At 46.1% G+C, this 14,447-nt stretch overlaps 1 protein-coding gene across 1 annotated transcript; it reads left to right on the top strand.

Annotated features, from left to right (window-relative positions):
* The first annotated feature begins 2,676 nt into the window (after positions 1 to 2,676).
* On the top strand, positions 2,677 to 13,818 carry CALM1 (calmodulin 1). The gene is made up of 6 exons (XM_080664937.1): positions 2,677 to 3,010; positions 5,850 to 5,880; positions 6,812 to 6,955; positions 9,348 to 9,454; positions 9,889 to 10,024; positions 10,200 to 13,818. The coding sequence occupies exons 1-6, from the start codon at positions 3,008 to 3,010 to the stop codon at positions 10,226 to 10,228; spliced, it is 450 nt and encodes a 149-aa protein (XP_080521063.1). The 5' UTR covers positions 2,677 to 3,007; the 3' UTR covers positions 10,229 to 13,818.
* Positions 13,819 to 14,447: the final 629 nt, after the last annotated feature.

The raw sequence follows: 14,447 nt of genomic DNA, 5'->3' as shown, positions 1-14,447 counted from the left end.
CCAGGCAGGATGAAGCGGGACTCGCAAGATTGCATCATGCTACTCAAAGTGGCGTGCGATTTAAACCTTATGAATTGTTTATTTCTGGAATTTTTCATTTAATATTTTTGGGCCACGGTTGACCGTGGGTAACTGAAACTTCCGAAAGTGTGGACCAGAGGAGCCTATTGTACAATTGACCCTTGAATAATGTGGGGGTTAAGGGTACGGGCCCCCTGGGGAGTTGAAAACCTGAGTATAACTTTTGGTGCATCCAAAACTTAAGTTGTCCCTTGGTATCTATGGGGGACTGGTTCCAGGGCCTCCTGCAGAAACCCAAATCCGAGATGTTCAAATCACCAATATATGAATGGCGCAGGTCAATGCATACAGTCGGCCTCTGCATCTGTGGACTCCCAACAGTACAGGTATTTATTGAAAAAAATCCACCTATAGTAGACTCACAGAGTCCAAACTGTGATCTTTGTGTTGGTCAAGATGAAAACCCTGTAATCGTCTAAGTTGTTAGAAGAATCTGCTTCATGAAGTAGGCAAATCCTTCACCTTGCATGTTTAAAAATTTCGGATATTGATTTCAGCCATATGTAATCTAAGATTAGAGCCCTAAACAAGGCCTCACACTCTATTTTATGCTCCATCCTGACTCATGGTAAGATCTTGGGCAAGTCACTTGACCTTCTTATATTTCAGTGTGGCAAACTAGCCATAAAACTGAATAAAGTATGACCTCATTATAAACCCACTAGACTTGAAAGCTAAGATGTGATTTGATACATTTAAAAATTACCAGAAGATAACTCTAGATAGTAAATATGAAGACTCAGAATAATGAATTTTCCTGTAATAAGTGAAGTGATTCTATTGTTAGCAAGTAAAGTCATGAAAAGCATTTTATTTGGGTGAAATAGGTTAAATGACAGAGGGAGAAATAATATTTTATAAAATGCCTGGTTTTCAAAACCATGGATTGTAGCAATTTAACCGAAATGATAAGAAATGAAAGAATATTAGAAGCTAATGAATCCTTAATAATTAAATACATTTCATTTCTCCTATTATTTCCTTCTACTCATACACTATATCCCATGTTTTAAAATATATTAAATTAACTACTATGTTAGAAACCTGACAAAAGAATACAAATTCCTTCTCTCTCTCGGCAGCCTCTTTCTATTGACAGCAGGTTCACCCTTTCTGTGGTATTCTAGAAGGAACATAAAAGTAAGAACAGTTCTTCAGATGACTGTCTAGGGCCGTGGTCGGCAAACTGCGGCTCGCAAGCCACATGCGGCTCTTTGGCCCCTTGAGTGTGGCTCTTCCATAAAATACCACGGCCTGGGCGAGACTATTTTGAATAAGTGGCATTAGAAGAAGTTAAAGTTTAAAAAAATTTGGGTCTCAAAAGAAATTTCAATCGTCGTACTGTTGATATTTGGCTCTGTTGACTAATGAGTTTGCCGACCACTAGTCTAGGGTTACCTAAGCAGTCCTGTGGCATCTGCAATGTGCCTGAACATTTTCCATTTTTTAAAAATATCTTTCTGCAGATTTTATTAAAGCCAGAAACAAACATAACCAAAGTCCTTCAGAGCAGAGCTGCTCAATCACACACTTTGCCACTTTCTCTGAAAGAATAAGCAAATGATAATGTGCGACTGTTGCCCAGGCCCTGTAAACAAAAGATCAAATTGTGTTCTGCCTTGGCGAGAAAAGAAACTGCAGCGTTTTGTTTGGTCAAGATTTCTTTTTTTCTTCTTTTTACAAGTTTTGGGTTTCAGATCAATAGCTGGAATTGTTCTTTTTTTTCTAGTTTACAGAAAAATTGAAAACAGTAAATTTAAAGATTAAAATACCATTTAAAAATGAATATAATCAAGATTGTAGGTTAAAATCTAGTCTAGCTCCATAGCAGTGCCAATTAGCTGTGTCTTCCAACTGTACTCTGAGGGATTCTAAGTATTCCTTCTTTCTTTGTTTCTCTGGATTTATGAATAAAGATCTGATCCCTCTCAGGATCAGTAAAATTAAGAAAAATAAAGCATGGTTTTTAAGGTCTATAGGAGATGTACAGGTACATAAGTTTTAATAAGACTGCAGTCAGGATGAATAATAGTATTTTCCATAGGAAAAAGAGAACAAAACAGTAGGGGAGAGATATTATCCAGGCATACAAAAAAAAATTAGAGGAAATGTAAAAACATTCCATTAAGAGTGGTTAAGCTTATCTGTGGGCATTATGTAGATTTAGCAGTTGGGCACCTAGAATTTGTCTCAGATATTGCCTCAAATTTTGGGAAGAAAAACGCCCAATTTCTTACATGAGGAAAACTGTTTTGCCCCTTCTGCAGCTGAAGGTGCCTGGTCAATTCCTCTGTCCCCAGCTCCCCGCGGCCGCCCCTGCCCCAGGACGGGGTGTCCAGCGCAGGGGTAGGAGATGTTAGCGCAGGGAGGTGTGTGTGTGTGGGGGGGGTAGGTGGGTCTCACAGGTGGGGTCGGGCTGGGGTGAGGGGCGGGCGGCTTCTGAAGCCCAGGGCCGCTTTAGGGCTGCCCTATGCAGGCGCTCGGTCCTCGCCACGGCCCGGGGCGGGCCTGCCCGGTAACTCCGCACCTCTCCCCGAGCCTGGGCCGGCGGTGGCGGGCGCGCAGAGGGCGGGGGCGGCCAGGCGCGCCGGGGGCGGGGCCAGGCGGGCAAGGCCCGGCCTTCGCAGCGGCGCTGAGCGAGACGGCGACTCTGAGCGAGGCGGCGCGGCCGCGGCGGAGGGATACCGAGCGCCGTATATATCCCGCGAGCGCAGGGTCGCGCTTCGGCATTCGTGCTGGGAGTCTCGCGGCGCGGCGCCGTTACTCGCAGTCGGGCGGCGGCGCAGGCGGCGGCGGCGGCAGCGGCTCAGCACAGCGCTCAGCGCACACCGCGCCTTAGCAGCAGCAGCAGAGGCTCCCGCCGTCTCAGCCCCGCGCTGGTGCAAGCTCCCTCGGTCCTTCTGCGCTTCCTCCCTCCGTTTGCACCATGGTAGGTTGGGGATGGCAAATGCCGGCGTAGCAGCTGCCTGCCCGTGATTTCTAAACAAATCTTTAGTTCAGTCCGGGTTTATTCTTTTTCTGCTGTTCGTTTGTCTTTTTTTCTGGGGGGGGGGGGTTCCCCTCACTTTCTCAGGCATTACGCAGCAGTTGCGGCTAAAACGGATACATTTCGGATTTGCTTGTCAGTTTCTTCGGCCAGGGATCCTTGTTTAAATTTTGGCCCTCCAGGGGCTCTGACTACAGCTGCACGGGGCTTCCGCATCCCCACCCCCACCCCCAGCCCCGCACCACTGCATCCAGCGCGCCGCACCCGGGCTGCCCGCAGCGCCGCGCCTCGGCCGGGGCCCCGGGGGGTGGGGGAGCCGGGCGGGGCCGGGCACTAGTCCCCTCCACACTACCGCCTTTTCCCAGGCTCGGAGGCGGCGGGTAAAGCGGGCCCGGGAGAATGAATGGGCCGGGGCGAGCGGGTGGCGCACATTGCTCCGGCCCGGGCGTGGGGGGCGCCGTCAGTGTTGCCCCCCCTCTCCCACCAGCCTACCCCGCTGGGCACCATCTCTTAGCCGCTGTTCCCTCCTACCTCCCGGGGGGCGCGGCGCGGGCGTGGGCTGGGAAGGAAGGAACCGGGGAAGGGTGGGGTGGGGGCAGGAAGGCGGGGGGGTGGGGGGCGGAGGGCGGAAGCGGCGGGCAGGCCGCCCTGCGCCCGGGCGGGGCCCTGCGGTGTGGCCGGCACTCGCCTCTCCGTTTCGCACCCCAGCAGCCCCCCCCCCCTCCCCACACAACCTCGGGCGGCAGTAAAGGCGTGCGGGAGCCTCGGTACACCCGGAGGCCCCTTCCCGCGGGAGGCGCTGGGTTAGCGCTAATTGGGGCGGGGGGGGGGGTTGGGGGAGGAGGGAGCTGGCGCGGGGCTCGGTTTCCATTAGAGACGCAAAGTTTCTGCTCCGGGAGGAGGCGGCGCGGCGGGCTCACCGCCTGGGGGAGCTGAAGCGGGTGGGAGGCGCGGGGCGGGCTTTGCGCTCCCCGCCGTGCAGTCCGGGGTTGGGAGTGGGAGGTCGCCTCGGCTGGTGAGGGGCGGCTCTCCCACTCCCGCGCGGGGGCCATCCCCTTGCATCTCGTCGGCCCTTGGGGCACGCACCCCTGCCAGGCCCCTCGCGTTGCGTTTCCCCACTCGGCGCCACTTCCCAGTCCGCAGGGAGATGCCCTCTACATTTCCGCTTTCTCTGCAGCTTCTAGATTGCCAGATGCGCCTGTGCGCCTCCTGGGTGTGTTCTCACAGCCCCCTTCCTCTCTGCGCTGGGCTGACATCACCCACAGCGTTTTCTGGCTTGGCTGGGTAGGGAGATGGCCCTCTGGCAGTTTCGGGGCACCCTTGTCCCTCAGGCCAGTGCCACTGGGCTATTTTTTTTTTTTTTTTTTTTTTGTCGAGGAAGGCTGATGCTCTCAATAACCCCTCTAACATGACAGTTCTGCCGCGTGGTGGGATTGTGCTCCCCGGTAAGGGTGACAGCTTCTCTTTCGAGGTGTGGCAGCGTTTCCTGTTGTACAAGACAGACGCTGCTCTGGCGTTACATAAATCGTGTCTCCCTCGTTCGATATAAAGAAAACCCATTAGGCAGTCACTAGGGTAGAAAGGAAGAAGACTCAATTCTAATACGAAAAAAAAAGTTTCCAATATATTGGAACACCGTTCCTATTTGTGAAAGTTTTCCTTTAAGAGAATAAACTTAACACCGTCAGCTTTCTATTAGGACCTATTTTGTAGCTGGCTTCATTAGGTGCCCTTCATTAAAAGAAAAATACATATTAGCCCTCCTTGAGCTCTCGAATTCCCCTGGCGGGAGATACAGGTTCCATGTTGCCGTGAGAGTTACCTCCGTGCCCATTACCACCTCCGGTAAAATGTTCATTGTGAGCAGCTATGTTGTCATCTTTAAGGTAGGTAAACATCCTCCAGCAGAGTTCCTCCTCTCCAGAAAAGAGGGGGTTAGTCTCATAATTGTGTAGTTTTCGTTGCACTTCGTATTTGCAGTTTTGTAACAGCTCACTTATCGGAGGTTCCATCCCCCCCCCTCCCTTCCTGGCTTCTGAGTCAGGATAATTTGACAGAGGGCATTAGCCATTGCAAATGTTGGACTTTTAACGAATAACTGCCTAATATAAATGATTGAAAGCATTTACTACATGGAAATGAAGTTAGCGGGATAACCCATTGCGGTATATTTATTTTCCCCTCTTAATTGTATCTCATAAAATGGATATAAAAGCCCGTTAATCCAACCCAATGCCATTATGTAACGCCACTTTGGAGATTTGGAGTGCCCGCAGCAATGCGCAAGGTGCGCTAAAAGCCTGCCCCTGGACAGATCCGAGATCCTGGCTGCGGTGACAGCAACGTCAGGCTAGGTCCCTGCTTGGGCGGAAGCGGGGACTGCGGCGCCCTGGTGCAGTAGGTGGCGCTCTTCTTTCCCAGCGCCTGCTGCTGCTGCTGCAGCCTGTGCTGTGGGACCCTTTGCCACTAGAGGTGCCATTTTTCAAGTTATGAACTGACCCTTCCTAGTTAGACCTCACAGCGCAGAGCCCAAGGCCCAGAAAGGAAAACCTGAACGGAGCTGTCACTTCCTCACTTCCTTGTCAGCCTTTTTTTTTTTTTTTTTTAAATAGCATCAAGCGTTTTCTTTATTTTTGTTTTCATTAAATGACAGTGCTAAAGTCTTCAAACAGTTGAAATATTTTAAATATTGACAAAAGGTCACGATTAAAAGTGTAATTGGAGCAACAGTGTTGATCTCAGTATTGTAGATTGAATTACAACCTTTTCTTTCTCCATGTAGGCTGATCAACTGACTGAAGAACAGATTGCTGGTAAGTCCATGGCTTTAGGAAGTCTCTAGTAGGCCAGAGTTAGGCATCAGTCAGTCCCCTCTCCCCTATAATATGCACAGTTTTCTAAGAATCTATATAAATGAAAACAAGCAGAAATATTTAGGTGAAATGTTACTCCTTGCCAGTATTTTGGAGACAAAGTGAAAGGACGCAGAACTAAGAATATCCATTTGTTACCCTCTGGGGTAGCCAACTATGTTTCACGGTGCGAGGGTTTGTATATAATGAGATTGTGCTGAGTTTACTACTCAGACGTGTAGTTTAGAATTTTTATGTCACAGGTCTTTTAGTAATCCACCTTGAAAACCTGTGCTTGCTATTCTAAAATCTATGGGAATGGGTGAAAATGAGTGTTAGGACCATTATAATAATTGGGAAGGGAGTTGTTTTAGTTTAGATTTTAATATTCCCTGGAGGTCTTTATTGGGATGGTTTCTCCTTAGGAAACCAGAAATGCCTTTGGAATATTCTGAGTACCCTGTAGAGAAAACACATTGGCTACCTGGAATGCACATTTTAGTAGCCGTCATGTTGCTAGGAAAAACAAGGCGTTCTCATGGCTGTAGAAATTTTAACAGGAAGGGGCCTTAAGGGGACACAGACCAATCTCCACTTGTCAGTTTGGACGTAAGGCTCATTTCAGTGTGTTGAAGCTTATCCTTCTTTAAAAATGTGAGAATATTGTGGTTTTACAGAGCTGGCTAACAGGAGCAGTGTTTGCTTTATGGTCTGCTGTATAGAGGCCAGTCCAACAGGACTGTTGTAGTCTTTATTTCAGTAGATAAAGCCAGGCAGTTTCGGATAGCTTGCACACCTTGGACCGCTTGCTTTGGCAAGCCCCAGGGACGTGTGCGTTGTGGCTGGCTTGGGTGAAGACATTTCGTTCTAAAAGGTAAACTTTTGTTTTCAGAATTCAAGGAAGCTTTCTCCCTATTTGACAAAGATGGCGATGGGACCATCACAACAAAGGAACTTGGCACCGTCATGAGGTCACTGGGTCAGAACCCAACAGAAGCCGAATTGCAGGATATGATCAATGAAGTGGATGCTGATGGTAAGGGCTTTAGAACTCTGAATGAGCACCAGTGTTCATTCAAGTTCAAACATGTTACGAGATCGTCTCTCAGGTCCCACAGCAAAACAAACGTGCAAAGATCTTTTCTGTGGTTACCTTCTGGCCACTGACAATGTAAATAGGAGATTATGGGCCTGCCTTTTGCCCTGCTCACTGGCTAGAATGTTTCCTGGATCGGATCACTGTATTGTTCTTTACTACCTGCCGTGACCCACAGCTCAGTCTTTCATCAACTGGCCTATGAGTCTGCACTGAGTTCTGTGGGGAAGTAAAAGACAAATAGCCATAGACCTTTTTAAAAAGCTTATTGTCTCTAAGAGGAGGAGAAAAATCCCTTAAGTGAAGTGGGTGAAGAGCATTGTTAGACGCTAACAGAATTGGATACTGTGTGTGAGCTGTAGATGTGTTTATTGAAGAGAATTTTTAAGTCCTTGTGAGGCTTGGAGGTGTGGGGTCATGATGGACTGTAGGGAATAGATCTGCAGAATCTAACAGAAGGAGAGGATGTATAAGGCATGGGGCAGGAAGGAACGAGCAAGAACCCCTGTAGCAGTTGGTCACCAATTGTTCATCGTCTTCTGAATTCTAGAACAGTGGGCAATAGATCTTTTATTGCTTGCTTCTATCAATAAACAGTTTTTGAGACACCCCCTCCAAAAAACCATATACACACACACACACACACACACACACACACACACACACTAGTAAATGTACTACACAACATTGTAGAACATAATACATTTTTAAAAGGTGATCTAAGAAGAATTTGGGTCTGGACTACTTTCTAGATGATTGACTTGATAGTAGTCATTTAAAAATAGGGTTTTGAAAGGTGATAAAGTTGAGTCAGACGTGTCACATACATTTAGAAGCAGGGGTTTTGGTTAAACTCTTTAACAGTGGTTTTAGCCCATTCAAACTACTTCTAAAGACTGTTTTCAGCCTTAATATTGTTTTGGAAAAAGACGTTGTACATAGTTCTCTCCAGTTTGCTAAGGTGATCAAGTTTCTCCTGTAAACCCTGGGAAACTGAGCTTGGGGACTGGCAGAGTATATTAGGCTCCCCGAGATTTGTATGGAACAAGGGGCGGGGGGGGGTGGGGTGGGGTGGGGTGGGGTGTGGTGTGAGGTCCTGGAGACAGAATCTGGTATTCACAGTGAATAAATAGGATGATGCCTAAGGACACGCATCTCTCCTTGGCTGTGAGCACGCTAAATACTTAATATTGACTTACATGAATATCAATAATGCTTTCCATTTTTGGAGGCCAAAAGAACTTGAAAGGATCTGTTGAATTACTGTTGATTTAAAGGTATTGGTGAAAATGAGTAGCTTGACCTAAAGTTTTTTTCTTCTAGTTTAACTTTATTTCCACTTAATTCAAGTTATATTGTTTTTTGTTTTTTTTTTAAATATATTTTATTGATTTTTTTACAGAGAGGAAGGGAGAGGGATAGAGAGTTAGAAACATCAATCAGCTGCCTCCTGCACACTCCCTACTGGGTATGTGCCTGCAACCAAGGTACATGCCCTTGACTGGAATCGAACCTGGGACCCTTGAGTCCGCAGGCCGACGCTCTAGCCATTGAGCCAAACCGGTTAGGGCTCAAGTTACATTGTTAATGGAGTGGTTTGTCTCTGGCGTGTTCATCTAACTCTTCGTTTCAGAGGGGTTATTTGGAATATTGGCCATAGAACAGATTCTTTTGACAGTTTTCTAATGTTAATCGTCTGAGCTGTGAAAACACTTCTGAGTTTTGCCCTTAATGGGAAATAAAGATACCGAGCGGAAAGAAAGTGATTAGGTGACTTACCATAACGTGCCTGAGAAATGCCCCCGGAGAAGACTTTCTAACGCTTTATGGTCCATGGCATAATAAAGTCAGTTTGTCCCCCTCATGATCCTTTTCATCTCTGGGGGCCCAAATCTAGGCCTTGACCAGCACCACTCGCCAAGGCAGAGTTGGATCCCACTGATTGCCCTAACTTGGAGTGGGGGCGGGAGGGGAGTGCGGGAGAGACAATCTGGAATGCTTCCCTTGGGAGTGGAAAGAGTCAGCCTTCAGTGCTGTGTGCTTTTTTCTCCTGAACCGAACAACCCCCTTCAGTGGTCAAGGTCCTGTATATGCAGTTTCCTTTGCATTCTTAAATGCTGTCCAGGGCAGTGATTATTAATCTGAATCATGTGAAATCGCCCTGTGAAGTATTGCAACAGTTTAGACCTATAAATGGTTCAACCAAATAAAATAATTGACCAGTTTGTCCTAGCAAGTGCTTACCAATTCCATAAAGTGGTTCTAAAATTATTTCTGCAGGGGAGCATTGCTGGAGCACTTATTTTACACGAGCTTTTTGTTTTCATTTGAGGCAATGGCACCATTGACTTCCCAGAATTTTTGACTATGATGGCTAGAAAAATGAAAGATACAGACAGTGAAGAAGAAATCCGCGAGGCATTCCGAGTCTTTGACAAGGTAATCTTGCATCTGCATTGCAGATAGTACTTCAGTACTGCTTTTTTTCTCTCCTTGCTAAAAGTTTCAACAATCTGTTCTAGTTAAGAACACTTACCTAACTGCCCGAACCTCTGAAATCTCACTTTCAAATAATCCGACTTATTGCAGTAACCTTATCCAGTAAGGGAAAGCATAATACATAGCTGAGAAAATTTGAACCAAGTTTCTTTATTGTTACTTTCAATTTCTACTAGTTTTTGAAACCCCCCTGTGTACTCTGCCCTCGCGGACGGCATGTACATAGTGGGTAGAGGAGGGGACTGGAGATCGGGGAATTGTCGACGAGAGCAGAGTCGGCAGTAACTTGAGAGAGCGTGATTAAGTCAAAGACCTACTTGCCCACACTGACCCACTATCAGCCCCTATTGCTAACCATTGCTGAACGTTCACAGGATGGCAATGGGTACATCAGTGCGGCAGAACTACGTCATGTCATGACAAACTTAGGAGAAAAACTAACAGATGAAGAAGTAGATGAAATGATCAGAGAAGCAGATATTGATGGAGATGGACAAGTCAACTATGAAGGTAAAACACTGTGTTTCTTTAGCTTAGTTCTTAAGAGTCTTCCCTTCAGAATCTATAAACAAGTTAACTGTTTCATGAGACATGCACTAATTTAATTTTTTTACGCAGAGCAGAGATGGTGGGTTCATACAGCTGCTTTTGAAGATAACTGAGTTATGACTATTTGTCTTTTCAGAATTCGTACAGATGATGACTGCAAAATGAAGACCTACTTTCAACTTTTCCCCTCCTCTAGAAGAATCAAATTGAATCTTTTACTTACCTCTTGCAAAAAAAAAAAAAAAAAAATCATTTACTCATTCTGTTTCTATATAGCAAAACTGAATGTCAAAAGTACCTTCTGTCCACACACACAAAAAAATCTGCATGTATTGGTTGGTGGTCCTGTCCCCTAAAGATCAAGCTACACATCAGTTTTACAGTATAAATCCTCGTACTACCTTAATGATAAGGAAGCACTTAGTGGACTCCTTGCAGTTCCATTTGCTAATGATTAATACACTGTTTGGGCTGGCCAGTTTTTCATGCATGCAGCTTGACAATTGAGCACAGTCAGGCATTTGTATTAAAAACGAAAAACGAAAAAACAAACTCAAAGCCTATTTAAATGGGTTCTAGTTCAGTTTGTTAGTAGAAATTGTCATAGTTGGTTTGCTGAAAGCAAACACATTTAAAATTGGTTTACCTCAGGATGTTGTGTAGAAAAATGGGTGAAGGATAAACTGTCTAGACGTAGCCCCACTAGCAGGATGATGGTCCCTCTTGTACTTCCCTGTGCCCCGACCCGTGGTGATGGTGAGGCATCCTGGTGGCATGCCCACGTGCGTTGGTTTAGCATTGTCTGCATTGTGCTAGAGTGAAATGGGTGTCAGGCTGTCACCATTCACACAAATTTTTAAAAAAGAAACTTTTACCAAGGGAGCATCTTTGGACTCTCTGTTTTTAAAACCTCCTGAACCGTGACTTGGAGCCAGCAGAGGTAGGCTGTGGCTGTGGACTTCAGCACAACCATCAACATTGCTGTTCAAGAAATTACAATTTAACGTCCATTCCAAGTTGTGTAAATGCTAGTCTTTTTATTTTATTTTATTTTCCAATAAAAAGACCATTAACTTAAAGTGGTGTTAAATGCTTTGTAAAGCTGAGATCCAAACGGGGACAAGGCAGTTGGAGGTGGAGGCCCAGTGCACCTGTAACTGTCCCCAGCCCAGCATTGGGTTTCCCTCCCCCGCTCCCTCCCGGCATCCCAGCACCAACCTCCGAGCTGAGACCTCGCCTAAAACCAAGCAAATTCCGACTGCTGCATCATGTTTGTGGACATGTAGGTCTATTGTGTTTTCACTGGGGGGAGGGGGGACAGTGAATAATGGTAACTTAATGATTATTCAGACAATAGAGCTCTCAATGAAGGAAAAAAACCCACTTTCTCTCAAGCATGTATTTAGGGGTTCATCTCAGTTGTGCTGCTGATTACCTGTTGTATGTAACTAGAGACCATCTGTGCAAGAGACATGATTTAGTGTGTCTGTAACTCAATCTTCGCCGTGTGTGGTAGAAGCAGTAGTCATTTTCTAAGCCAGTCTCTTCATGCCTAAAAGACACTACCAGTCACCTTTTGATTCACGATTATTTTTAAGTTATGATTATCTCTACTGTATCCTCCTTTTACTTTTTTGAAAACGTTGACTTGACTTTGCTTCCCCTCCCCCCTGCCCTCCCCTCCCCCCACCCCCCCAAGTAGAACTAATGGTAGCCCTCAGCTTGAAAGTAAACCACCACCCCAGAGGGAATGTTGTGTCTAATTATAAACCTTTAACCAAAATGAAGATGCTGGTACTGGTCTTTGCCGTGGGATTGGTCTGCTTTTAAAAAGCCCCTTTGGAGGCATGTTGCATTTTGCAGAACTCTTTGAAATGAAGGCTGGATGTGCATTTTTTTCAGGGTGTTAAACTGGTGGTATCTTATTAGCAAGGAGGTTTGGGTTCTGAGTGTTTGTGTGGGAGGTTTTAGTTTGCCAGGGAACGGTGGCAGGCTGTGCGCGAGGCAGTGAGGAGCTCTTGGCAGCCAACTGGGTGCATTCGGGGCTGATTTATCGAGACCCTTGGCTTCTCCCTCTCCTACTCCCTGCCTCTCTGGCATCTTTGCAGCTTGTTCCATTTTTTGCCAGAGGGGTGGGTCAGAGCCGTGGAGAGGAGCCCGCCCGTCTGCCTCTGCGACTGGTCCTGAGACTCCGTGGTTGGTGGAAGAGAGGTTGACATAACGAGCTAGGGTTGGCTTTCATCATTTCCTGAATCTGGAAGGAACACCTGAGAATACCTTGGGGGTTCTGATGAGCTAAGAGGACCGCGGGCTCCTGGTTCGCCTAAGTTACAGACCTGCATGTTTCTTGCAGGGAGTTCCAACAGCCTGACCGTTGGCCCAGTCTCAGGCCTGTGGCAGATGACCTGTTGGTAGTTCCAAAGAGGGTTGGGGGTGACTTGACTTCTTGGAAACTTTGCCTTCTATCTTTCTAGAAGCTGGGCGGACTCCATTTCAGTGGTCCCACAGTCTTTCCTAAGAGAACTAGATTCTGAAAGGGCCAGGATCCTATGGGCACAGAAGCTTCCCCCAGGGAATGTGGGGTTGCAGCCGGGTCCACTGTAGCCTTTTTCCTCTGGTGTTTGAGGGGACGGCCAGCCCGGGGATGAGGTGTTTGCAGTCTGCGTGAGTTTGAGAGAGGAAAGAGCTGGATGTCGTGGCAGGACTTCCTATAAGTGGGTTAGCACCTTCCTGTAAACTCTTGCCCCTACTTCTAACTGCTCTTTAAATGTACACACACATATATATTTATATATATATACATATATATAAAGTGACTAACTGGCATCCCGCTTGAGCCTGAGACTTGCCGTAAAAATCTGCTGAGTACTTGGCAAACACTTTCCTAGTTTCGTTCTCCATCTGTTTGGGGTAGGTGTTGAGCAAGGCAAATGTAGCTTGATATTTCGGATGGGCTTTTAACGCACTGTTGCCAAGGAAGGCTTTTTCTGATTTTTTGACAAAATGAATTTTTTGCACACTTTAATTGGTATCTTTCAGCAACTTAAACACATTGAAAATTAGCTACTGTACATATTTTTATATTCTCTTTATAAATGCATGTCTGACTGTACCTGTAACCATATTGTAATGAGTGGCTGTCCAGTAGGCCTGGCGCTGCTGTGGCCCGTCCCGAGTAGCAGCATATTATCAGCCCCTCAGCACACTGGGAACTTCTTTCTAAACCAAGAATGTAAATTTGGTCAATCTGCTCTTTGTTCATTCGATTATTTTAAACATTTGAACTAATTATTGTATATCTTCAATAATCCTTTTATTGTATATCCTAAATTTACCCTTCTGGCAGTGACTAGATTCCACGAATGTGTCTTACTCTATCCCTTCAGCTAACAATGACTATTTCCTTTTTTTTTTAATCCCTTGAAGTTGTCCTGTAGGAGACACGTGGCTGTCTGTATCCCTTGGAGTGAGAAGGTAGTGGCACGGGTGGAGTGTGTGTTCTCTCCAGCTCTATTACAATGTTCATTAAACACGTCTGTAGCCAAGATGGTGGTAGTTCTTTCGTTACTGAAGTTTCCCTTCACCGTGGCGATTTGCGAAGGAGAAAATGTACTTGAAAGTTTCTGTAAATCTTGAGATAAATTGTTTGGAGATTTTACCACCTCTCTGATGGGGGACCAACTCTATGGAAACTGTAAATAAGTTTTATTTATAAACCTGGCACTGTATTCAATAAACATTTCTGCAGCCTTTCATCTCTAACTGCGAACTGTGTAGGTTTTTAGCTTGTGTGGCTTTTCAATCCCTTTGCTCAGTGAATGAGATGTACCTGCCCATGGATGTAGTCCCACCCAACCTCTAGGGGAGGGGCCAGAAATAACAGCTGGCTCCTGCAGCCTTGCTCCAACTTTAAGCAGTTTGGGTGTTAGCTGACACAAGAGATTTTTAACACAATCTCTTGGCCTAGGAATGTATCCACGCTTGCTTTATGGAGAAAATGTACACCATAAAAAAGATGGATTTCCCTTTAACCTCGGCGTTAATCCAAGTCTCTTTAGGAATCGTGGAAAGAAATACACGTTAAGAAGAAGACGGGCAGCCAAAACCGGTTTGGCTCAGTGGATAGAGCGTCGGCCTGCGGACTGAAGGGTCCCGGGTTCGATTCCGGTCAAGGGCATGTACCTTGGTTGCGGGCACATCCCCAGTGGGGGGTGTGCAGGAGGCAGCTGATCGATGTTTCTCTCTCATCGATGTTTCTAGCTCTCTATCCCTCTCCCTTCCTCTCTGTAAAATATCAATAAAAAATATATTTAAAAAAAAAAAAAAAGAAGAAGATGGGCATTTTAAATTACCTGAGCACACACTGCCGTGAGCAGGGCAGCTG

The sequence above is a fragment of the Plecotus auritus genome, assembly GCF_963455305.1.
Source record: "Plecotus auritus genome assembly, chromosome: 1".
NCBI classification, from domain to species: domain Eukaryota; kingdom Metazoa; phylum Chordata; class Mammalia; order Chiroptera; family Vespertilionidae; genus Plecotus; species Plecotus auritus.
The sequence above is the reverse complement of the archived record's forward strand: the minus strand, read 5'-3'. Positions and strand labels throughout refer to the sequence as shown.

What these genes read in the sequence shown, in the direction of transcription:
- CALM1 (XM_080664937.1), top strand. An exon ending in GACTGAAGAACAGATTGCTG is followed by an intron (nt 5,881 to 6,811) that starts GTAAGTCCATGG and finishes TTTTGTTTTCAG; the next exon opens with AATTCAAGGAAGCTTTCTCC. An exon ending in CATTCCGAGTCTTTGACAAG is followed by an intron (nt 9,455 to 9,888) that starts GTAATCTTGCAT and finishes GAACGTTCACAG; the next exon opens with GATGGCAATGGGTACATCAG.